The sequence below is a fragment of the Pseudorca crassidens genome, chromosome 3, assembly GCF_039906515.1.
Source record: "Pseudorca crassidens isolate mPseCra1 chromosome 3, mPseCra1.hap1, whole genome shotgun sequence".
Lineage (NCBI taxonomy): Eukaryota > Metazoa > Chordata > Mammalia > Artiodactyla > Delphinidae > Pseudorca > Pseudorca crassidens.
Window position 1 is genome coordinate 169,558,874 of NC_090298.1, and position 23,943 is coordinate 169,582,816.

Sequence of the window (23,943 nt, forward strand, 5' to 3'; positions counted from 1 at the left end):
TTTATTGAGCACTTACTAGATGCTAAGCGATTTATATGCATGGTCTCCAATAATTCTGGGAGGTGGGCTTCAATAGCCCCAGATACACCTGGGGAAGAGGCACCCACAGCCAACAGTCCATTGCACCAGACATTAGGGACCTGGGGTCTGTCCCAGCCCTGTCTCCCCCTAAGTGATTTCAGAAGAATCCTTTCTTTTTTTTTCAAACAACATTCTTTAAAAATTTTATATATTTATTTTTGGCCGCGTTGGGTCTTCGTTGCTGTGCATGCGCTTTCTCTAGTTGTGGCGAGTCGGGGCTACTCTTTGTTGCAGTGTGCGGGCTTCTCATTGCGGTGGCTTCTCTTGTTGCGGAGCATGGGCTCTAGGTGTGCGGGCTTCAGTAGTTGTGGCGCACGGGCTTAGCTGCTCCGCGGCATGTGGGATCTTCCTGGACCAGGGCTCAAACCCATGTCCCCTGAATTGGCAGGCGGATTCTTAACCCTGTGCCACCAGGGAAGCCCCTTTTTCTTTTTTTTTAATATTTAGTTATGTATTTGGTTGCACCAGGTCTTAGTTGTGGCAGTCAGGCTCCTTAGTTGCAGCTCGCCGGCTCCTTAGTTGTGGTATGCAAACTCTTAGTTGCAGCATGCATGTGGGTTGTAGTTCCCTGACCACGGATCGAACCCAAGCCCCCTGCATTGGGAGCGTGAGTCTTACCCACTGCACCACCAGGGAAGTCCCAGAAGAATCCTTTCCTCTTTTTCAGCCTCTAATTCCCCATCTGTAGATTGGGGAGACTGGGCTCCCTGGTATCTCAGGCCACTTTCCGATCTGACCTTCCATGGCTACCTCCTTGTCCTCTGGCCCCACCTGGCATCCAAGCCCCGCGCCCCGCTGTGTAAGAAGGAAATCTTCGTAATGATGATAATAAGGGTGATAACAATTTGCTGAGTTCCTGCTGTCATCTGCCAGGCGCTTTATCCATATTATCTGTCTCCATCATAATAAAACTGTACCTGTGTGTCCTTGGGCAAGTGACTTAACCTCTCTGTGCCTCAGGCTCTGCAGCCACAGAATGGGAGGCAACATAACTAATCCACAGGGTCCTGTCGAGGGTGGAATTCGTTATCACACACCAAGCCCTTCACTTCGTGGCTGCCACGTAGTAAATGCTCCATAACTGCTAGGGATGATGACAGTTGCACCCGTGAGGCCCAGCGGGCGAGCAGGGGACTCAGATGCAGGTCTGCTGGCGGCCCAGCCCTTCCCTGGTGCCGGGCAGAGCCCCCCACCCAACGTGGTTCTTGCAGCATGGTCCTGCCCACCGGGTGGGACCCTCAGAACTGTGGGCAGCTGGGACGGAGCGGGTGGGCCACTTACAGGAAGAGGTTCTCCATGACGTAGTGGTAGTCGGGGGAGCTGCTGTCTGGGAGGAAGCAGGCGGCAAAGACGATGATGGCGTTGAGACCTTCCCCGTAGTACCCTGGGGAGAGGCGGCCAGTGAGTGAGCAGCCCCAACCAGAGATGGGTAGAGCCGTCTCCCAGCTCTGAGCCGTCCCCTGCTCTGCCCCATGCAGCGGCCTCGTCGCTGGCCAGCCCCTTCCCACCCACTGCGCACACTCAGAGGGTACAGCTCTGAGTCACAGCAGCCTGGCTGGAGAAGCCAGCCAACGCTTGACCTGTCTCCGCCTTTGGTGGGGGACGCCAGCCACCCTCGTAGACATCTCCGGTGTGCATCCGGCACGTCTAGGCCTTGCCCCCCTGCGAGTTTCACCCCTGCACACCCGGACACTAGGGCTTAATTTAACATCCCCCTGGGTCAGAAGAAGAGACTGAGGTCCAGAGAGGACCACTGATGGGCCTCCAGTTGCTGGAGCCGGGAGGGGGCCCAAGGGGTGTGGCCTTACCTCCGTGGGTCACCACCCTCATGTAGGGCCGGATCATGTGCAGGTCAATCCGGTGTTCCTGTTCCCCAATGATCACTGTCCTCCACAGACGCCCGTTGGCGGCACTGCCGTCCTCGGCCGAGCCATCCCCAAACAGGTCTGCACTATCCCCAGGCATATTCTTGGCGGCGGCCACGGGGGTGTCATCTGGAAGCGGCAGGGGGGGTGGAAGGTGAGCGGAAGGGACACCTGAGTCTGGACACCTCATCCCAGCTTCCCTCTCTGGGCTACCTTTGCCGCCTGTGGCCACGGAGCCCTCTCCTCTCTCCCCAGGCCAGAGGCGAAACCACTCATCCTACCCTTTGCTGACAGACGGTGTTAGATTGGGGCTGCTGGACGAGATGGAGGACCTGGGAGTCCCAGAGTCACGCCTAAATAATAATTTTTCTTTCCCCAAGCCGTGGAACACAGGAAAGTGCTCAGTCAGGTGGTTGGCCTGGGTAGAGCCCGTCTCTTGCTGTGTGACCTTGCACACATTCTTTCCCTCTCTGGGCTTCTCAGGATTCTTAACCATGCTTGAAATATCTGCCTCTTTCCCACCCGTCATCCTGCGATCTTCCCGCCTCAGAAAATAGCCTGGCCGTTTTCCCAGCTGCTCAGACCCCACACCCAGGTGTCACCTTCAATGCCCTCTTCCCCTTCATATTCCACATCCACCCAGCAAGTGCTGTGGCTCTGCTTCTGTCCCCATGGCCACTGCCACCGCCACCTTTCTGACCTGTGCTCTTGCCTTGGCATGTCAGCTCAAATAACACGCATCCAGGGAGGCCTGTCCCGGCAACCCTGCAAAGAGGCCTCCCCACCCCCAGGTAGCCTGGTTCAAGGAGTCTCGGCCTGGGCACTTTTGACCTTTGAGGGCCGGTCATTCTCTGTGGAGCCCCCTCCTCCATCCCAGGCGCTGTGGGGTGTGGAGCCACCTCCCTGACCCCACCTACTTGATGCCAGGATTCCCCCAGTCATGACAACCACAGGTGTCCCCAAATATGGCCCAGTGTCCCCTGGGGGCAGGGGGCTGAATTGCCCCAGTGAGAACCCCCTGCCCTCTCCCATCACCTCGTTTCCCTCACAGCACCGACGACCAGGTGCAATTATCTTGTGTACATTTTTGCCGTTACCCAGAGCCTGGCTTTCCGATGGCCACGCGAGCAGGCAGGCAATGTCTATTCCTGATACGCCCCCGCCCGATCTCCCTGCCGCCCCCTACACAGCAATCAAGACCTCCTCCACAAACACCTGTGGAATCAGGGGGAGGCCCTTCCTCTGGTCTCAGTCCCCTTTGAGAATCGGGTGAAAGACACATCTCCCAGCAAAGTCTACAAGTCCATGAGAAAATGTGCGTGGAGTCCCAGGAGCTGTCCTGGGAGCCCCGGGTTGGAAGACCTGTCCCCCTTGAGCCTACGGGGATGGAGGAGGGGGGCTCTGGTCAGCTGGTCCCCAAGCCAAAGGGAGCGCTGGCGTCCGATTTGGGGGCTGGGCAGGTGCGACGAGCGACCTCACCTTCCCACTCCAATTCATTGCCGTTCCCCAGGAATTCCAGGGAGTCGGTCTCATCTGGGGTCTCGATGTCATCCACGTTGATATCCAGGTCATCGGGGGTGTCCAGGAAGTCATCGGACAGCAGGGAGCCCTCGCTCTGGTCCAGGGAGATGTTGATCTCGGGGGCCACCAGCGTCTTCCGCTTACGATGAGCCGCGTTGAAGTTCAGAGTGTTGGGAGGGGCTGTGGGGGAACAGGAAAACAGAAAAAAACAAAAGCGAAACAAGATCAGTCACTTTTGCTGTTTTCTTTCTTCTTCCCCCTCTCCTGTTCCCAACCCAGTGGAGATCCACTCCGCCCTGTTGAGGGAGTGGTTAGAAGTCAGAGGACATCCTTTCACGGCAGCGGCAGCGGTTAATATAACCATCTAGCGTGGAGGTCAAGGGCGGACGCTTGGACGTAGGGCAGACCTGGGTTCAGAGCCTGACCTCGCTACTCACCAGCTCCGTGACCCTGCAGTGCCATGTTGCTCTGAGCTTGACTCACTTTTACCATCTGCAAAATGGGACTCACAGGTGAGTCGAGTCAAGGTTGAACAATGATGTGGGGATTAGACCCCGGGCAGCCTGGGTTCCAGATGGTGTGCTCTGGACCTACCAATATCTGCGAGTCTTGTTTCTTCCGGCTAAGGCTGGCAGAGAATGTTCACGTTCTGCTTTTGGCCTCTCTGTGATGCTCAACTCTAACAACTAACTTTTAGTGATCGTGTAATGTAAGCCAGACACTCTGCAAAGCTCTCCCCTGCGTTTTCACGTTCCAACTTTGCTATTGCCCCCTTTAACAGATGAGCAAACTGAGGCACAGAAGGGCAGGATCCTCCCATGTCACTCTGAAGCCTGTTGGGATGGATATTCCCCATGGTTTAGACCGCTTCCTCCTAAAGACTCTTAGCCTGGACTCTGGTCTCCTTGTAAAAGGTGGTTTCTCCTCCTGGGCTGCCCCCCATCTGACAGCCTGCGGAGCAGAGCCAGCCCCTCAGGTTTACCCTGTTTCATTACACGGCCTTTGAGGACAAAATAAATAAACTAGTAGGAGACTCCTACCCCTCTTTTATTGGATGAAGACATTCATTGATCCATAATTTTTTAAATTAATTAATTAATTAATTAATTAATATTTTTGGCTGCGTTGGGTCTTTGTTGCTGCGCATGGGCTTTCTCTAGTTGTGGCGAGCGGGGGCTACTCTTCGTTGCGGTGCACGGGCTTCTCATTGCGGTGCTTCTCTTGTGGCGGAGCATGGACTCTAGGCGCGCGGGCTTCAGTAGTTGTGGCATGTGGGCTCAGTAGTTGCTTGCGGGCTCTAGAGTGCAGGCTCAGTAGTTGTGGCGCATGGGCTTAGTTGCCCCGTGGCATGTGGAATCTTCCCGGACCAGGGCTCGAACCCGTGTCCCCTGCACTGGCAGGTGGATTCTTAACCACTGCGCCACCAAAGAAGCCCCCATTGATCCATAATTAAATGGACCACATTTTTTTTTTTCAGTTTGAATCTCACTTTTTTTCACTTTGAATCTCTCGGTCCCTAAGCAGGTCAGAGGTAACTGCTTCAGGAGACACTGGGATAGAAACATTCGCTTTGGCAGAAAATGATAAAAACACAGCAGTCACATTTATCAAGTGCCTGCTATGTGCGGGGCACTGGCATGATTTCTAGCTCTCACCATGACCTTGTGTGGTGGGAAGTGTTACCCATTTTACAGACGCGGACATAGAGGCAGAGACTTGCCCAAGGATCCGACCCCAGGCTTCTCAACTCACTCTGCCTTTTTCACGGGAAGTGTGTTAGGAGCAGTGAATCAGGAGTGCTTGATTTAAAATACTGCTACTCTTCCTGATGGGGTCAAGCTGTGGGTCACAGCATGGTGGCAGTAAGACTAAAGGTACAAGGAAGCACGGCGGCAGTATGCCACCACATGGACCTGGAGGATAGGGCATTGAGCCAAAGAAGATGGTTCTCCAGGCTTAAAACCTATTGGAACAAGTTTCAGACTTGCTGGGACCCGTGACCCCTTTCTTCCTTCCAATTTCTCCCATTTGGAATGAGAATATCTATTCTATGTCCATCCCACCATCGTGTTTTGGAAGCAGAGACATTGCCTGATTTCATAGGTCCACAGCTGGAGAGGAATTTTGCCCTGGGATGAATCACACCTGAGGTTTTTTTTCCTCCTGCCTCCTGAGCCCTTCGACTGATTAGACACGGCCCACCCACACAATGGAAGGCAATCTGCCTTACTCAAAGTCCATGAATTTAAATGTAAATCACATCTAAAAAAACACCCTCAACAGAAACATCTAGAATTATGTTTGACCACATAGCTGGGTACCATGGGCCAGGCAAGTGAATACATAAAATTAGTGATCACATCTCCCCATCTCAAGTGCCTTAACTTAATCCTATCTGCAAAATCCCTTTTGCCATGTGAGGGAACATTCAGGGGTTCCTGGAATTAGAATCTGGATATCTTTGGGGGTCATCATTCAGCCAGTGACACCTAGGAAGTCGGGTACTGTTACTACACACTCCTCGTTTTACAGAAGTAGGAAATGGAGGCCCAGAGGGGTGAAAGGATTTGCCCAAGGTTACCCTATGGGAATGTGACAACACCAGGCAGAGCCCATGTGCTCAGGCAGGAAGAAGGGCTGGTATTCCAGGGTGACCAACTACCCAGATTGGCCCCAGAAACCTGGAACAAATTGGTCCCCCTACCTGGCTCATGGGCATAGTGTGGTACAGGGGTAGGCAGAGATGGCTCTCACTGCTCTGTGACCTCAGGGATGTGGCTGACCCTCTCTGGGCAGTCTTTCCCCTGTAGGGTGGGCTCTGTGATGGGCTGCATGGGGGAAATGCAGGCAGAGCGGGGACCCTCAGCAGAACTCTGCCAGGAGGTGTCATCGAGGAGAACACATGTTTGAGGCAGCTTCTCTGGCTGCCCCAGGTCCCCCTGTCCTCAAAGTCTGGGGCTTTGGATCCTCAGAGCCATGAGCCCTCCTGAGTGCTCAGGGCAGCAAAGCCCTCCCAGGGCTGACTTTGTGCCTGGCATCCCCTGGGCACTTTACACAAATCATCTTGTTTAATCCTTGCATGCCCCTTCTGTGGGAGGCTCACTACCTGTATTTAGTAGATGAGGAATTGGAGGCACAGAGAAGCTAAGCAACTAGTTCAAGGACACACAGCAACTGACTTCATGATGGCGCCCACACACGTCTCTGGCCCACAACCACACTGCTTTCCCTGCAGGACTTGGAGCAGAGCAACCCCCTTCCCTGACATTCCACCCAGGAAGCATGACCTCTGACATTTCTACAGTTATAGTGCTGGGCACAGCCCAGACCGTGTGCCCATTTCTGCATGCATGGAAACTTACAGGATGTGTCTTCTGTGGCACTGCCAAGCAAGTCCATCCCCGTCTCTTCCGAGAGTGGCCTGCAGACCCAGCCGGGAGCGGACATCAGCCACCAGGCCCCACAAGTCCAGCCACAGGAGCGTGGAGTTCAGACAAAATGACACCAACAAAATCTGTTTAGCTTTGAGAAACTGTTGGAACAAAATACATCTGCTCGCGAGCACAGAAAATCATAAACAATCAGCGCTGGAGGGCTCCCATTGGATCATCTAATAAATATTAAGCCTTTTTTTGGGGGGGGTGGGGACGGGGAAAGCTGAGGCCCAGTGAGAAAAAGGGTCTCATCTATATTATATTTGGAATATAAGCAGCATTCTTCATGGGCTGACCCCGCAGGGTTTGGTCTCCGATGAATTGTTGCTATTAACGCAGCCAGAAGTTGTCCAATGGACATAGCAGACAACTGAAAGAGCTCTCTCTGGCCAATGCTGGACTGGTCTGACCAACAAAATATATCATGAAATATTGGATTGTGAGCCAGTGTTTAAAATAAAATGTCCATGAGTCCATACAGATATAAATAAATGATTGAATAAATAAATACAGGGAGAAGAGACAAATTTTTCCTGCAGAGAAGAATTTCATATAATGTCTGTAGATATTCTGCCCTCAAGGAGATGGAAAGTAACACCCTTCTCTGTAAGTGTGGGCTGGGCACAGTGACTTCCTTTCAAGAGGGACAGTATGGGAAGGGGGGAGGTGTGACCTTCCAGTGGAGACACCTGAGCAGCACGACCTCAGCCAGGGGACCGAGGTCAACACCAGCAGTGATGAGTCACGTTGCCGGCAGCCACCCCGAGATGAAGGATGAGACGGCCCTTCACAGGTGGTCCTCCTCCCAGCACCCAGCGTCCCAGTGTAACCGTGAGAAAAACAGCAGACAAGTTCCTACTGAGGGAGATTCTACAAAATCTCTGGCCACAGTCCTCCTCAGACCCGTCAAGGGCATCGAGAACACGGAAAGTCTGAGGAACCGTCACAGCCCAGAGGAGCCTGAGGAGACATGATGCCTGGATGTTACATGGGAACTTGGGTGGGATCCTAGGAAAGAAAAAGGATATCAGGAGAAAAGGACTATGGAAATCTGAATAAATTCTGGACTTCAGTTAACAACAGTGTATCAATATCAGTCTATTAATTGTAACAAATGTATCAGCCTAATGTAAAATGTTAATTTAGGAGAAGCTGAGTGTGTGGGGAGGTGTATGGAAATTTTCTGTAATATTCTTGCAACTTTTCTGTAAACCTAAATCTTCTAAAAAGTAAATTTTTTAAAAAAAAGAAAGGCAGCCAGCTATACATCTGTGCCCCTTTAATGCTTAGTGGAGCACGAATTTGCAAAATAAAACCTGTTTCTCTGGCCATGCCCAGACTGGTTTTTTTTTTGGACCACAGCTCATGCCTCCTGACTTTGACCCACGTGCTCTGGCTCCTTTGCTCCCTAGGGAAATAATTTTTCAGAGTGCATGGGGCTGTCACAGGCTCTAGCTGCAGGGTGTGCTGGCTCAGGGAAGCACTGCAGCGTTAATTCATCTCTGCAACTCAGCAGTGCCAGCTCAGCTGGAATGGGAGCTGGTTAGATGGGGAAGGACAGTAGAATGCTTTTTCTTCTCCTTTAACAAAACCATTCATTCCATCACCTCTGTTCCTTGTAGGGCATGAGCTGGCACCCTCTGTAGGGTGAGATCTATCCATGCTTCTTCCTCCGCACCCGCCACCCCGCCCATCTTTCTCCCATTCACCATGCTTCGAATGTTCTTTGAGTAACCACTACCTTCCAGGTGCATTGGAGGTCTTGGAGGGTCTTGGCAGTAAAGAATGAATCAGATGTTGCCCTGCTCTCATAGAGGTCAAAAGTCAAAATAGAGCAGAGGTCCAAAGGAAATGAAGGGCTTCCCTGGTGGTGCAGTGGTTAAGAATCCTCCTGCCAATGCAGGGGACACGGGTTCAAGCCCTGGTCTGGGAGGATCCCACATGCCGCAGAACAACTAAGCCCGTGTGCCACAACTACTGAAGCCCGGTCGCCTAGATCCTGTGCTCTGCAACAAGAGAAGCCACCACAATGAGAAGCCCACGCACCACAACAAAGAGTAGCCCCCGCTCGCTGCAACTGGAAAAAGCCTGCACGCAGCAACGAAGACCCAACACAGACATAAATAAATTAATAAATTTATTTTTAAAAAATGACAAAGGAAATGAAGACACATATCCATGCAAAAGCTCATACCTGAATGCTCACAGCAGCATGATCACATTGGAAACAACCCAAATGTCTACCAAGTGATGAACGGATAAACAAAAGTACAATGGAATATTATTCAGCCATGAAAAGGAGTGAAGCGCTGACACCTGCTACAATGTGGATGGACCTTGAGAACATGATGCTCAGTGAGAGAAGCCAGACAAAAAAGGCCACATAATGTGTGATTCCATTTGTATGAAACGTCCAAAACAGGCAAATCCACAGAGACAGGTGGTGCATTTGTGGTTGCCACAGGGATAGGGTTTCATTTTGGGGTGATGGAATGTTTTACAACTAGATAGAGGTGACGGCTGTACAACATGTGAGCTGTTCATTTAAAATGGTTATTTTGGGACATCCCTGGTGGTCCAGTGGCTAAGACTCCACGTTCCCGATGCAGGGGGCCCGGGTTCCATCCTTGATCAGGGAACTAGATCCCACATGCCTCAACTAAAGATCCCACATGCCACAACTAAGACCTGGTGCAGCCAAATAAATAAATAATTTAAAAAATTAGGGCCCAGGGCTTCCCTGGTGACGCAGTGGTTGAGAGTCCGCCTGCCGATGCAGGGGACATGGGTTCGTGCCCCAGTCCGGGAAGGTCCCACATGCCACGGAGCGGCTAGGCCCGTGAGCCATGGCTGCTGAGCCTGCACGTCTGGAGCCTGTGTTCCGCAACAGGAGAGGGCACAACAGTGAGAGGCCCGCGTACCGCAAAAAAAAAAAAAAAAAAAAAAATTAGGGCCCACCCTAAAATGGTTATTTTGGGGACTTCCCTCGCGGTCGAGTGGTTAAGATTCCGTGCTTCCAATGCAGGGGGCACAGGTTCGATCCCTGGTTGGGGAACTAAGATCTCACATGCCCACCGCATGGCCAAAAATAAAATAAAATGAAATAAAATGGTTCTTTTTATGTTATGTAAATTTCACCTCCATTTAAAAAAGAAAGAAAGAAAGCTTCAGATTAAGTCAGAAGGTTTTTTTTTTTTTTAATAAATTTATTTATTCATTTATTTATTTTTGGCTGTGTTGGGTCTTTGTTTCTGTGCGAGGGCTTTCTCTAGTTGTGGCAAGCGGGGGCCACTCTTCATCGCGGTGCGTGGGCCTCTCACTGTCGCGGCCTCTCTTGCTGCGGAGCACAGGCTCCAGACGCACAGAGCTCAGTATTTGTGGCTCACGGGCCCGTTGCTCCGTGGCACGTGGGATCTTCCCAGACCAGGGCTCGAACCCGTGTCCGCTGCATTGGCAGGCAGACTCTCAACCACTGCGCCACCAGGGAAGCCCCAAGTCAGAAGGTTTTAAAGAGGGATCTTTTTTTCAGTTTGAGACTGAAGACTACTCACACACCCATTTCGTGTACACGTTGCTCTGGTCCCTCTGTTCTGTAGCTGACACCCCTGCTCTCAACATGGGGAGGGCAGCTGGTAAGTCACAAATAAGTCCGGGATCCGGGAGTACAGGAGGCACACCACCTACTTGCAAGGTTACCCAAAATCATGCTCTGAAATTGCAGGCTGACAGCTGATGCACCACCCCTAGTTTTATCCTGCCCACACAGCATTTCACAACATTTTAAATTTGCTGTCAAATCAGAGATACGTCTAGATATCAGTCTTTTCTTGAATCAGATCTGCGCTTCGTGCATGGTAACCGCCACCAGGAGCTGACTGTCCGCCACCCCTGCTCACCTGGGTGTCAGGATTTCCTTCCGGCTCCTTCCCCTCATTTACTCTGCCTTCCCTGTTTCCATCAGTCTGAGGCTGTAATCCCTGTTGTTCTAGAATCAACTAGAACCGTACTTTACCCCCACGGACAGGGCACTCACTCTGTTGGAATGTTGACGGCATCATCATCTTGTTTCCTCCTCACAGTATTCCTATGAGGCAGGTAGCAGCCCATTTCACAGAGGAGGAAACGGAGGCTAAACCAGAAGATGCCCAAGGGCAGAGCGAACCACTCACAGAGGTAGAGCTGAATCCGGTCATTGCCCTCTACTGCCCCCTTGTGTCCAGTCGGCTCATGTGAACAAACCCCACAGGTCCACAGGGCTGCAGCTTTCAAGGTCAGGTGAGACCTGGTTATTTCCACAAGCCCCAGGAAGACCTCAGCTAATGCAGAGCTGAAGCCCCTTCACGAACTCAAAGTGGATCCAGAGGGCTCCCTGCAGCACTTGCTTTCAGTCTGTACTGGGAAACCCATGTAAAAAGTGGGGTTCCCCCTAATCCACCAGGTGTACAGTGTGGCTTTATTCTTCTGATGTGGGTTGACTTGCATCCCCCCCAAAACATAATTCAGGTGTTAACTCCCAGAACCTGGGAATGTGACCTGTTTGGAAATAAGGTTGTTGTAGACAGCATTAAGTTGAGATGACATCATACTGGAGCAAGGTGGGCCCTACAGCCAATCAGTGGTGTGATTGTAAGAAGAGGCAAGTTTGGACACAGAGACACAGAGGAGAAGGCTGTGTGAAGATGGAGGCAGATTCAGATCAAAACTACAATGAAGGGCTTCCCTGGGGCGCAGTGGTTAAGAATCCACCTGCCAATTCAGGGCACACGGGTTCGAGCCCTGGCCCGGGAAGATCCCACATGCCGTGAAGCAACTAAGCCCGTGCACCACAACTACTGAGCCTGCGCTCTAGAGCCCGCGTGCCACAACTACTGAAGCCCACGTGCCACAACTACTGAAGCCCACGTGCCTGGAGCCCATGTTCTGCAACAAGAGAAGCCACCACAATAAGAAGCCCGCGCACCGCAACGAAGAGTAGCCCCCACTCGCTGCAACTAGAGAAAGCCCGCACACAGCAACGAAGACCCAACTCAGCCAAAAATAAAAACAAACAAATAAATAAATTTATTAAAAAAAAAAAACTACAATGAGGTATCACCTCATATCGGGCAGAATGGCCATCATCAAAAAATCTACAAACAATAAATGCTGGAGAGGGTGTGGAGAAAAGGGAACCCTCCTACACTGTTGGTGGGAATGTAAATTTGTACAGCCACTATGGAGAACAGTATGGAGGTTCCTCAAAAAACTAAAAATAGAGCTACCATATGATCCAGCAATCCCACTCCTGGGCGTATATCTGGAGAAAACCATAATTCGAAAAGATACATGCACCCCAGTGTTCACTGCAGCACTATTTACAATAGCCAGGACATGGAAGCAACCTAAATGTCCATCAACAGAGGAATGGATGGATAAATAAATAAATAAATAAATCTCATATATATATATATATATATATATATATATATAATGGAATACTACTCAGCCATAAAAAAGAACAAAATAATGCCATTAGCAGCAACATGGATGCACCTACAGATTGTCATACTGAGGGAAGTAAGTCAGGCAGAGAAAGACAAACATATGATATCGCGTATATGTGGAATCTACAAAAAGCGTACAAATGAACTTATCTACAAAACAGAAATAGAGTCACAGATGTAGAAAATAAACTTATGGTTACCAGGGGGTCAGGGGAGGGATAAACTGGGAGATTGGGATTGACATATACACACTACTATATACAGAAGAGATAGCTAATAAGGACCTACTAGACAGCACAGGGAACTCTACTCAATACTCTTTAATGGCCTGTATGGGAAAAGAATCTAAAAAAGAATGCAGAACCTCCCTGGTGGCACAGAGGTTAAGAATCCGCCTGCCAATGCAGGGGACACGGGCTTGAGCCCTGTTCTGGGAAGCCCACATGCCATGGAGCAACTAAGCCCGTGAGCCACAACTACTGAGCTCATGCACCGCAACTACTGAGCCTGTGTGCTGCAACTACTGAAGCCCACGTGCCTAGAGCCCGTGTTCCACAGCACGAGAAGCCACCGCAATGAGAAGCCCGCGCACCGCAATGGAGAGTAGCCCCCACTTGCTGCAACTAGAGAAAGCCTGCGCGCAGCAATGAAGACCCAACGCAGCCAAAAAAAAGAAAAGGAGTGGATATATGTATAGCAGATTCACTCTGCTGTACACCTGAAACTAACACACATTGTAAATCAACTGTGCTCCAATAAAAATTTTAAAAATAAAAAATAAAACACAAGCTTAAAAAAAAAAGATGGAGGAAGGCAGAGACTGGAGGGATGCATCTACAAGCCAAGGCAGGCCGAGGATTGCTGGCCACCATCTGAAGCTGGAGGAGGCTGGAAGCATCCTTCCCTAGAGCCTTCATAGGGAGTATGGCCCTGCAGACACCTTGATGTTGGATTTTTAGCCTCCAGAACTGTGAGAGAAAACATTTTTTCTGTTTTAAGCAAGTTCCTGGTACTTTGTTATGGCAGCTCTGGGAAACTCACACGCCATCTCAGCGTGAAATCCAAATTTCTCTCCTACTGCATCCCCTACCATGCCAAGGTCCTCTCTGCCCCAGTGCCTTTGCACATCCCACCCCCTCTGCCTAGAGGGCCACTTCCTGCTTTCTTTGGTGAACTTGCTCAGCCTTTCAGGCTAGGTCAGCGTCCTCCAGGAGGCCCCATCTGAATCTGACATCCACCCCGCTCCTGCATCCTGCCTCAGAAGCCTCCTTTAGCACTGAATCTGTGGTACTGTGTGCTAATTCCTTGTTTCCTGGGCAGACTGTGAGCCCTTGAAGGGGAGGAAGTGCCTCTTCCCCTCTTGCTTTGGTGAGTCACGGGCCTGGACCTGGGAGAAGCAGCCCTCAGCAAGGGTTTTGAAGGAAGGAGCAAGTGAGGGCACATTATGTAAGTGGCAGGGAAAGGCCAAAATCTAGAAACACCTGTCACCCGGAATCAGCTGTTATTGCAATAGTTCTGGCTTCAGAGGTGGCTCCTGGACCGAATTCTACCCTCAGATCCTAGCCTCTGGCTTAATGTTACTCACAGTATGAAAGAAGGGAATTGGGAATAAACTGTGGGCCTCAGGACCTTTGAACATGCCTCCTGCTTCCCAACTGGTGCCCCAGGGCTTCAACGGCATTAAGATCAGCTGTGCTGCCTCAGTCTCCCATCCAGGGCTTTCCAGCCTCTGTTTCTGTTTGACGGCGGCCACCTCTGGTGCAGGGTAACAGCAAAAACTCTTTCTGGGCATAAGTAGGCTTTTCCAAGGCTCAATGCGGGGCCAGCAGCACTGGGGCTTATCGCAGGACTCCTGCAGAGCTAAGTTGGGAGAACCAGAGAGGGAACTGCTGAAAGGCATTCAAGAATTATCCATTGGCAACTTTGGTGGTTTCAGATACTCAGATAAATCTGCCCCTTTTCCTTCTCTGCAATTTCCAACACCTCTGTCCATTCATCTTGCTCTGGTCTCCCCCAGCACCATCACCTCTTGGTTGGGAAACTAAGATCCCACATGCTCATGGCACAGAATAAAATAAAATAAAATGGTTATTTTTATGTTATGTAAATTTCACCTCCATTTAAAAAAGAAAAAAAAGCAAGCTTCAGATTAAGTCAGAAGGTTTTAAAGAGGCATCTTTTTTTCAGATTGAGACTGAAGACAACTTCCATGCCCGTTTTGTGTACACGTGCAGCATGGCCAAAAAAACAAAAGGTTGGGGCCCTGATGCCCTAGGACTGTGACCTTACAAGAAGAGGGAGAGCCACGAGAAAGCTCCCCCGGCACATGCAAGCACAGAGGAAAGACCACGTGAGGATGCAGTGAGAAGGCCAGGAAGAGAGCCCTCCCCAGAAGCCAACCCTGCTGGCACCTTGATCTCAGACATCCAGCCTCTGGAGCTGTGAGAGAATAAATGTCTGCTGTTGAAGCTGCCCGGGGTGTGGTATCCTGCTATGATAGCCCAGCATCGCTGGAGCACAGGAAAGAGAATGGCGGAGTTGAGGAAGGCAGAAGATGCTCTGCTCAGAGCCTGCCATCACTTCCTGGCCTAAACCCACGGCTCCTGCATGAGGGACTGCTGAGCTGGGCAACAGGAAATCACCTCTGTGCGTGTGTTGGGCTGGGGGAGGGACATTGCCTGGCCTGCCCTGTGCAGGGGCGGGCAGATACAAACAGATTGAGCATAGATAGAGAGACAGACAGCAGACAGACAGACACAGGGAGAGACAGGGGCAGAAGAGAAAGACCAGGGTTGGGGGAGAGAATGATAAAGCAAAGGAAGTAAAATCTTAACAATCAGCAAATCTGGGTAAGAGTTTACAGATATTCCTTATACCATTCTTATAGTTTTTTTTTCTAAGCTTGGGACTATGTCAGAATAAAAAGTTCCAGGGGGAGGGATAAAGAGAGATTGGGGGCTTCCCTGGTGGCGCAGTGGTTGAGAGTCCTCCTGCCAATGCAGGGGACATGGGTTCGTGCCCCGGTCCGGGAAGATCCCACATGCCGCAGAGCGGCTGGGCCCGTGAGCCATGGCCGCTGAGCCTGCACGTCCGGAACCTGTGCTCCGCAATGGGAGAGGCCACAACAGTGAGAGGCCCGCGTACCAAAAAAAAAAAAAAAAAAAATTGAGAGATTGGGATGGATACATACACACTACTATATATAAAATAGATAAATAATAAGAACGTACTGTGTAGCATAGGGAACTCTATTCAATACTCTGTAATGATCTATATGGGAACAGAATCTAAAAAAGAGTGGAAGGGATTTCCCTGGTGGTACAATGGTTGAGAATCCTCCTGCCAATGCAGGGGACACGGGTTCCATCCCTGGTCCGGGAAGATCCCACATGCCGCGGAGCAACTAAGCCCATGTGCCACAACTACTGAGCCCCCGTGCTGCAACTATTGAAGCCCGTGCGCCTAGAGCCCGTGCTCCACAACAAGAGAAGCCACCGCAATGAGAAGCCCATGCACCGCAAGGAAGACCCAATGCAGCCAAAAATAAAATAAAAAAGAGTGGATATATGTATCTGTATAACTGACTCACTTTGCTGTACAGTAGAAACTAACACAACATTCTAAATCACCTACACTCCAATTAAAAAAAAAAAAGGAAACAAAAGAATAAAAAGTTACAAGCAAAACCCACGACCACTTGGTTATAGAAGGCAGAGCAGGCTGAGACACCGTTCAGACATCTAACCCTGTACCTGCCTCTCCTTAGCTGTGAGACCCGGGCCAAGCACTTTCCCACCCTGGTCCTCAGTTTCCCCACCCAACCTTTCTTCAGTCCCTCAATCTGCTTCCGCTGGCTTCAGGGCCTTTGCACGTGCTGCTCTCTCTGCTTGGAATGCTTGACCCCTACCCCCAGCCTCTTTCCCCTGTTCATACCTCTTCATCCTTCAGAGTTCAGGGTCAGCGCCTCCCCCAATGTCCCCAACCCAGTCAGACCCCACCTGGCGCTCTCCAGGTGCCAAGAACCCAGCTGCAATTTTTCATTGGTCTGTGAGGTTATAAGGGACCGCCTGTCTCTGCGCCAGACTGTGAACACCCCACAAGGGCGGCTCTCCTGTTCTCCACGTGTCCCCAGCGTCTCACCCAGGGCCTGGCATACAGTCGGTGCATATCGCTAGAATGAATGAATGTGGAAGCAAGGCAGGTAGATGGATCGTCTCCAGGCTGCCCTCTCTCAGCTAGGGTCCACAGGTACCTGCAGAAGAGCAGGAGGTGCAGGAAGACGCCGCAAGGCAATGGCAGCAGGAGGGGGCTGTGGGCACAGGGCGAGCACCCGGACACACCCGGGGCAGCTCGAGGATCCCACCCAGGAAGGGATCACTGAGCTCGAAGGAATAGAATTGTGGGTTGTCTGGCATCAGACAGAGGTGCTTATGTTGAGCTGCAGCTGGACGCTGTATAAGGAGCTGTACTCATTTCTCCCTGAACGAGGAGGACAGAGCCTTGACGAAGGCACGTCCCTGACCCCAGGGCTGCACAGCCAGGCCACTATCCTGCAAACACTGAACTACTGAAAAGGGAGAGGAACCCTCTGCAGCTGGGGAAACTCACTTGAAATTCACATTTGCAGCTGCAGTCAGCTCCACTTTGTCTCAACATGGCTTGGGAGAGGAGGGTTTCTTTTATGGGGGAATGGGAAAAAGGAACCAGAGTGAACAAGGTACAGGCTGATAAGAATGAGGCTGACGGCAGCAAGTCCCGTGGGCAGCCCTCTGCATCTAGACAGCCTGGCTCAGCTGCCTCGCAACTCATACCTCATCGACTTCTCGCGACAACTTCGTGAGCCAGGAATGATTGTCCCTATTTTACAGATAGGAAAACTGAGGCACAAAGATGCTCGAAGAGCTGCCCAAGGTGGGCAAGCGAGCCCACTGGAGAATTGGAATCTGAACCCACGGCTGTCCGCTTCCACAGCTCGTACCCTCTTGGTTCCGCTGTGTTGCTTGAAATAAAATCAGAGTGAGCAAGGTGAGTCCTGTGCTGTCATCAGAGAATTTTTTTTATGTCCAGGAAGGGTTGGGGTTTGCCACCCGGGCAGGCAGGGTTGAATCAGAAGGTTCTCAAAGTCCAGACCGAGGGATGCTTTGGTCTCGGACAGGGGCCAGGGTTCACGGGACCACAGGGTAAATGATGCTGACACTGGTTGGAGATGCCTCCAAACCCCGGGTGTTTGGTGCTGGAAGGAACCCACAGAGATCATCCCATCTGTTTCCACCTTTTCCATGGGAGGAAACAGATCTCCCATGCCGGGAACGAGGGACAGCTCCCCGAGGCGGCTCTTGTCCATTCTGGAGCATTCCTAGCCACATCAGAAGCCCCTGATAAAAACAGTCCTTAATTCGCCCGAACTGCCAGGTCCGGGTGTCATCAGACCCCTTTCTACAAATCCAGGCATCAGCACTCCTTGTATTGAGTTAAAGAGAAAGACTTATAAGAGGGAATGTAGAACGAAGAACATTTTAACAGTGAAAGAACAGGAGGTCGGCTCCAATGAAGTCGCCATCTCTCTCCCGAAATACTTGTCTTCCTGAAGACAACGGTACTGCGCAGACAAGAGATTCTCGGCTATTCTGAGGTGGGGATCTATCACTTTATTTTTAAATTTTATTTATTTTTGGCTGCGTTGCTGCGCGCGGGCTTTCTCCAGTTGTGGCCAGCGGGGGCTACTCTTCGTTGCGGTGCACAGGCTTCTCATTGCGGTGGCTTCTCTTGTTGTGGAGCATGGGCTCTAGGCACATGGGCTTCAGTAGTTGCAGTACGCGGGCTCAGTAGTTGGAGCTCGTGGGCTCTAGAGCACTGGCTCAGTAGTTGTGGCACCTGGGTTTAGTTGCTCCACGGCATGTGGGATCTTCCCAGACCAGGGATCGAACTTGTGTCCTTGGCATTGGCAGGCGGATTCTTAACCACCGCACCACCAGGGAAGCCCCCATCTATTGCTTTAAGAATCATAAGGATGTGCGTGAAACATCGACACTGAAAATGACTAGACTGGAGAGAGGGCTAAAGATTCTCAAATGAGGGGGTGATGCCCTTGACATCACAGCTTCTCCTGGGACAGGTGGACAGGAAGCTCCAGACCTCCCCCATCAGCCCATTTTGCTTTTGAATGGGCCGGCTGGCCGTACAAAGCATGCACAGATTGGACCATTTGAGTCCAAAGAGTCTACTTTAGACTCAAACCTGCATCCCTTTCATGCCTGTCCATCACCCTTGTTCTGCCCTGAGCACCCTCACCAACTGAGATCCTTTCCAAATTGTCTTTTCCAGGGTGAATATGCCCAGTCCCTTTGACTCTTCCTTCCTGGATGGTTATGCAACTAACTCTCGGGCATCGTCTCCTGTGGGTAAACTCCTTGCATTAAAGTGGGAGGGAGAGGGAATTCCCTGGCGATCCAGTGGTTAGGACTCTGCACGTTCACTGCCATGGGCACGGGTTCGATCCCTGGTTGGGGAACTAAGATCCTAAGATCCTGCAAGCTGGCCAAAAAAAAAAAAAAAAAAAAAAAGTGGGAGGGGGATGAGCAGTTGCATCCAGCCGACGAATGAAGGGGAGCCTGTGCTGACTGTATTTTCTCTTACCCAACGCCTCGCCAGAGGAGAATACAGAGAGACAAGTATGTGGGCACGCACATCTTGCTTCCTACAATTTTGAACTCGTACCAATCACCGTCATCCATTCACCCAATATCCACTGAGCATCAGCTGTACGCCTGTGATCAAACCAAAGGCCCCTGCTCTCGTGGGTTCCATGGTGGGGAACAGACTGTAAACAAGTATGTGAAATACTCAGCATATTCAATCGTATGAAGCCCGGGCGCCTAGAGCCCGTGCTCCGCAACAAGAGAAGCCACCGCGATGAGAAGCCCGCGCACCGCAACGAAGAGCAGTCCCGGCTCGCCGCAACTAGAGAAAGCCCGTGCGCAGCAACGAGGACCCAACGCAGCCAAAAATAAGTAAATAAAAAATAAAAACAACAACAACACGACACATATGTATTTTCTTACGAATCTAGACAAAGAAGTAAGTCTGAAATCAGTTTCACCGGCAGGGCTGGTTCCTCCTGGGGGCTCTGGGGTAGAATTTGTTTCCGTGCCTTTTTAAATTTTTTTTGCGGTATGTGGGCCTCTCACTGTTGTGGCCTCTCCTGTTGTGGAGCACAGGCTCCGGACGCGCAGGCTCAGCGGCCATGGCCCACAGGCCCAGCCGCTCCGCGGCATCTTCCCGGACCAGGGCACGAACCCACGTTCCCTGCATTGGCAGGCGGACTCTCAACCACTGCGCCACCAGGGAAGCCCCCGTGCCTTTTGTTTTGTTTTTTTTTGGCTGCGCTGGGTCCTAGTTGCAGCACGCGGGATCTTCATTGCCACGTGCGGGATCTTTAGCTTTGGCATGAGGGATCTAGTTCCTTGAACAAGGATAGAACCCGGGCCCCCTACCTTAGGAGGACAGAGTCTTAACCACTGAACCGCCAGAGAAGTCCCTGCCCCAGGGCTTTTAAGGGGTATGACAGGGTCCCTCTGGCTGCTGCAGGTAAAAACACGCTGTTACCTGAATTCATGGGAACCCAGGTAAGAATATTGTAACCGCCCATGAGATGGCTTTAGAAGAATGTTTAGAATTCTTACAATAGTGTGGGAATGGGAGCTATTTTGGCACTTTGGGCAGGGATGGGCAGGGTAGGGAGGTGGGAAATCAATCTTAAATAATTCAGCAAATATCAATTATGCTCTTGGCCCGGTCAACTGGGGTGTCTCTGCCTCACACCTGGGAGCAGTGTCGGGCCCGCTCCTTCCACATCTGACACGCACACCTAGGGAGCTGTACCTGGGCAGAGTTTCGTCCTGCCATTCTTCCTTCACGTCCACGTTTTCCATCCGGAGCGTGGCTTCAGTGGTCCCCATGGGAGCTGGGAAGCAAGGACCGACTTGAAGCAAGGATGAATCCTGAAGGAGGGCAGTGGATGGAGGTTTTACTGGACAATCGTCATAACGACAATTCCCCACTCACACACAGAACTTCAGAGATGGATCTGCAAAGAGCTCTTGTGTCCATTGTCTTATTGAATCATTGCCCAGCCCCATGAGGCTTCTCCATTTCACCAGTGAGAAAACAGAGGCATAGAAAGCTGAACACCCATGTGGGTCTGGAGTTTGAAACCAAAGGAGGGGTTGAGCCTCCAGCTAAAAGCACCCCCCCTTTGAAGCTCTGAAATCCATCCTCTGCAAGGTTCACCATCCCTCCCTTACCTTGGACTTCAACTAGGAAGCAATAAATCCAATTAAAGTCATTTACACTAAATGACTGTGTTAATGACTGATATAATTAAGCTTCCTTGCTGGGATTGACATTCAGACAAGACCTGGTTAACGCCAACCCACCTCTATCTGCTGCAGCCCACCTGTCCTGCCCCTCTGTCCCCTCCCCTCCCCCAACGAAGAAGCAAGTCCTGACAACTGACCCTAGGACTGAAAAAGGAAGTGCGGAAAGTGCCTGGGGCTGGAAATCAGGATCATCATTTGTACCAACCACAAAATGCCAGTTTTGTTTTTATCCTATCGTAGCGAGGAACCAGCTGGGGGCAAGGATGGGGTGGAGGCAGCACTTTAGGTGGGGCTTGAGTGCTGGGCTGTCTGGGAGTGTGGTGAGAACTGCCGAGCGGGACTGAATTTGAGTCTATCCTGGGGCATGGCAGACTTCCGTTGTCTCAGTTTCCCTGCCTGTGAATGAAAGAATTGGTCTAGAAAGGATCCCCCAGGATCTTATGACTCAACTAATAGTGCAGGTTCTGAGCTTTTAAGCCAGTGGTTCTCAACGGGCAGTGATTCTGCCTTCCCCCACCAGACATCTGGCAATGTTTGGAGGCATTTTGGGTTGTCACAAGTGCGGGGGTGGGGGTGGGGGGGGCGGTGTGCTACTGACATCAAGTGGGTGGAGACCAGGGATGCCGCTCAGTGCCCTACAGTGCCCCAGATGGTACCCCAGATGACCAAGAATGATCCGGCCCCAAATGTCCATAGATCTGAGATTGAGAAGTTGTCAACCTCACTTGCCAGCACCTAAGGTCCCGCCTCCAGCCCCTCCCCCCTCCCCACTCACTGCGGCTGCCCCTCTAGAGCTGGTGGATGGCTCTTAGTTTGGGTGTGTCTTCCAGAGCCCCTCGCTGGACCTAAGCCCCTGTGGATGGAGGGTCTGCATTTGGGATTGGGGCTCAGAGGGAGCCGGAGACAGGTGAGGGTCAGGCAGGGGGGACGGGATGTCTGAAATTCGACCCTCCCCCACTTCAGTGAGAGTTTCTCACTCCATTCTTGTCACTGCCCTGAATGTCGTCATTCATTCATGGAGGAGGGACAGTAAGACGCAGTACGGAAAGGAGAGAGAGAGAGAGATGTCTTCCTGATGCTGTGGGCAACAACTGCCCAGGAACTTATTGCAAGGGAAAGTTCCCATCAATGGAAATTCATTTCCTTTCTGAAGGGAGTGGTCTTTGCGTCTGTTTTCCTTATCCTGAGCTGGGTGTGACCTCAACCCCCAGAAAGGACCACCCACCTCCACCCCACCCACAGCTGAGACTGGGGCCACACATGTTGGCCCAACGATCCTCTAAATGAGGGGTGTGGGTGGGTGACCGCAGGGCCCCGGACGCTCCCGCCCTCTGATCCCGACTTCACGTTCGAGGACGGCAAATAAGGCAGCGAGGGGGAGCTGAGAAGCGTGCCTTCCCGCTGTGGTACTGAATTATCAGCACATCACATACAAGTTCAGGCAGAGGAGGAGGAATCTCTGTCTTCAACCGTTTCCCTTCCTCCCCACCCCATAGGCAAGCTTTTACGTACACATCTATCAAATCCTTTTCCAAATCCGCTCACGGCGTTATAAATAGGAAATGCACAGAGGTGGGACGTGTACATTTCGGTCTCTCAGGAAGCGTCCCAGAGAGGGGCTGAGGGTTTGAGCTGCCTAATCTCTAAGCACGTCCCGGAAATGGTGCAATCCTCTGCCATCCAGGTGAACGGTGGGCATGGGAGGCGAACTGTGGGTGTGTGTGTGGGGGGCGGATGCTTTTCTCCGCGTGGGGTAAAATGGAGCTGGTAGCATCCCAAGAATCACAAGACCCTGCTCCCACCCGCCCCATCTGCCAGAAGGGGGTTTGTAGCGGCGGATACCTGCGGACAATCTTCCTCGGCAGGGCGGGGAGAAAGAAAGTGGATTCACCTCCGCGTGAGTCCCGGCTACCTCCGCGGCCTCTCCCGGTTACGCGCAAACAAAGAAGAGCCTTGGGCGGATGCAGCCGGGCATCCCTCGCCTTCAGAGCATCCGAGGAAGATGCACTCTGGCGCGGACTCCGCATCCAAGGAAGGTCACCCAGGGCAATGCGACGGGCGCGGATGGGCGCTTTTGTCCACGGGTGGGGAACAGCTTGCAGTCAGCGGTCGGCTCCCCCTCGCTCGGCTGCGGCTGCGTCCCTGGTCCTCGTGCCTCCGAGGTATTTTCTTCTTGCCAGCTCGCAGCTGGCGGAGGCTCGGCTTCCTTAAGACAGTTAATTATGCTGCTTTTGTGTGCAGGGTGGGTGGATGGGGGCAGGGCTGACCAAAAAGCACAGCCCCCTGCCAGAATCGGTGCTCTCCATTGGCTGAGAGGGGAGCATTTCCAAGAGCCTCACCAGGGGCAGAAGCGGAAATGATTTCCTGATGGCGCATCACAGATTTAAAAACAAAACAAGGAACAAATAAATAAGTGGCAGCGATGGCCTCATTCCTTAGATTAAGAGGGAGGGAGGAAATAATATCCTCATGGACCCATTTCATGGGTCCCTCAGCCGACCACTTACGATGAGCCATGGGCCGAAGACCGGGCTGGGTGCTGGGGAGACAGAACCTTCTCAGACACATTCGCTCGGGGCCTCCGAGGGAAAGGCGCCCCCTGCAGGTGTGCGTGCGTCAGCCCCGCCCTGGAAGACCATAGAATGGTATAGAGTTAAGAGTGCACCCTCTGAAATCAAACCATAAGTGGATCGGGACACTGGCTCAGCCACTGGCTGGGGACTTGGTTGGGTAAGTGATCACACTTCCTGGACCTCAGTTTCCTCATCTGTGAAATGGAAACATTAGGGTACTGGCCTTTCGGCATTTAATGAGGTGATGCAGGGAGGGTGCTTGGCACGGTGCCGCAGCATGAGAAAAGTTCTATGCGTGTTTCTTGCTGTTGCTGATTTTATTTTTAGACTGGTAGCAGGTTGAATGGTGTCCCCCCCCCACCAAAGATATGTCCATGTCCTAACCCCTGGAACTTGTGCATGTGACCTTATTTGGAAAAAAGGATCTTTGCAGATGGAATTAAGTTAAGGATCTCCAGATGAGATCATCCTGGATTTAAGATGTGCCCTAAATCCCATGACAAGTGACTTCATAAGAGAAGAGAAGGGGGGGGCACATCATGTGAGGTCAGGATGATGCATCGACCAGCCGAGGAATATGGCGGGTTGCCAGTGACCACCGGAAGCTG

At 51.6% G+C, this 23,943-nt stretch overlaps 2 protein-coding genes across 13 annotated transcripts in view; one reads left to right on the top strand and one right to left on the bottom strand.

Annotated features, from left to right (window-relative positions):
* The window catches only part of ATCAY (ATCAY kinesin light chain interacting caytaxin), a 36,966-nt gene extending 13,972 nt beyond the window's left edge, over positions 1-22,994 (bottom strand). The window contains exons 1-6 of one of the 3 annotated variants that reach the window (XM_067734225.1): positions 22,605-22,994; positions 20,266-20,384; positions 6,830-6,888; positions 3,426-3,647; positions 1,890-2,075; positions 1,363-1,465 (exon numbers count right to left, since the gene is read on the bottom strand). In XM_067734225.1, the coding sequence (XP_067590326.1) occupies positions 1,363-1,465; positions 1,890-2,075; positions 3,426-3,647; positions 6,830-6,888; positions 20,266-20,342 (647 nt within the window). In that variant the 5' untranslated portion in view covers positions 20,343-20,384; positions 22,605-22,994. The remainder of the gene's footprint in view (positions 1-1,362; positions 1,466-1,889; positions 2,076-3,425; positions 3,648-6,829; positions 6,889-20,265; positions 20,385-22,604) is intronic. The other 2 variants (XM_067734224.1, XM_067734223.1) reach the window with 2 other exon arrangements.
* Positions 1-23,943, top strand: part of ZFR2 (zinc finger RNA binding protein 2) — a 108,802-nt gene that overhangs the window by 37,441 nt on the left and 47,418 nt on the right. For 3 of the 10 annotated variants that reach the window (XM_067734209.1, XM_067734204.1, XM_067734203.1), the window contains 3 exons: positions 3,747-3,979; positions 17,253-17,409; positions 17,833-18,016. The gene's annotated coding sequence lies outside the window, so the exon portion shown is untranslated. Of the gene's footprint in view, positions 1-3,746; positions 3,980-17,252; positions 17,410-17,796; positions 18,017-23,122; positions 23,493-23,943 lie in introns of those variants that run through there. The other 7 variants (XM_067734212.1, XM_067734210.1, XM_067734211.1 and 4 more) reach the window with 5 other exon arrangements.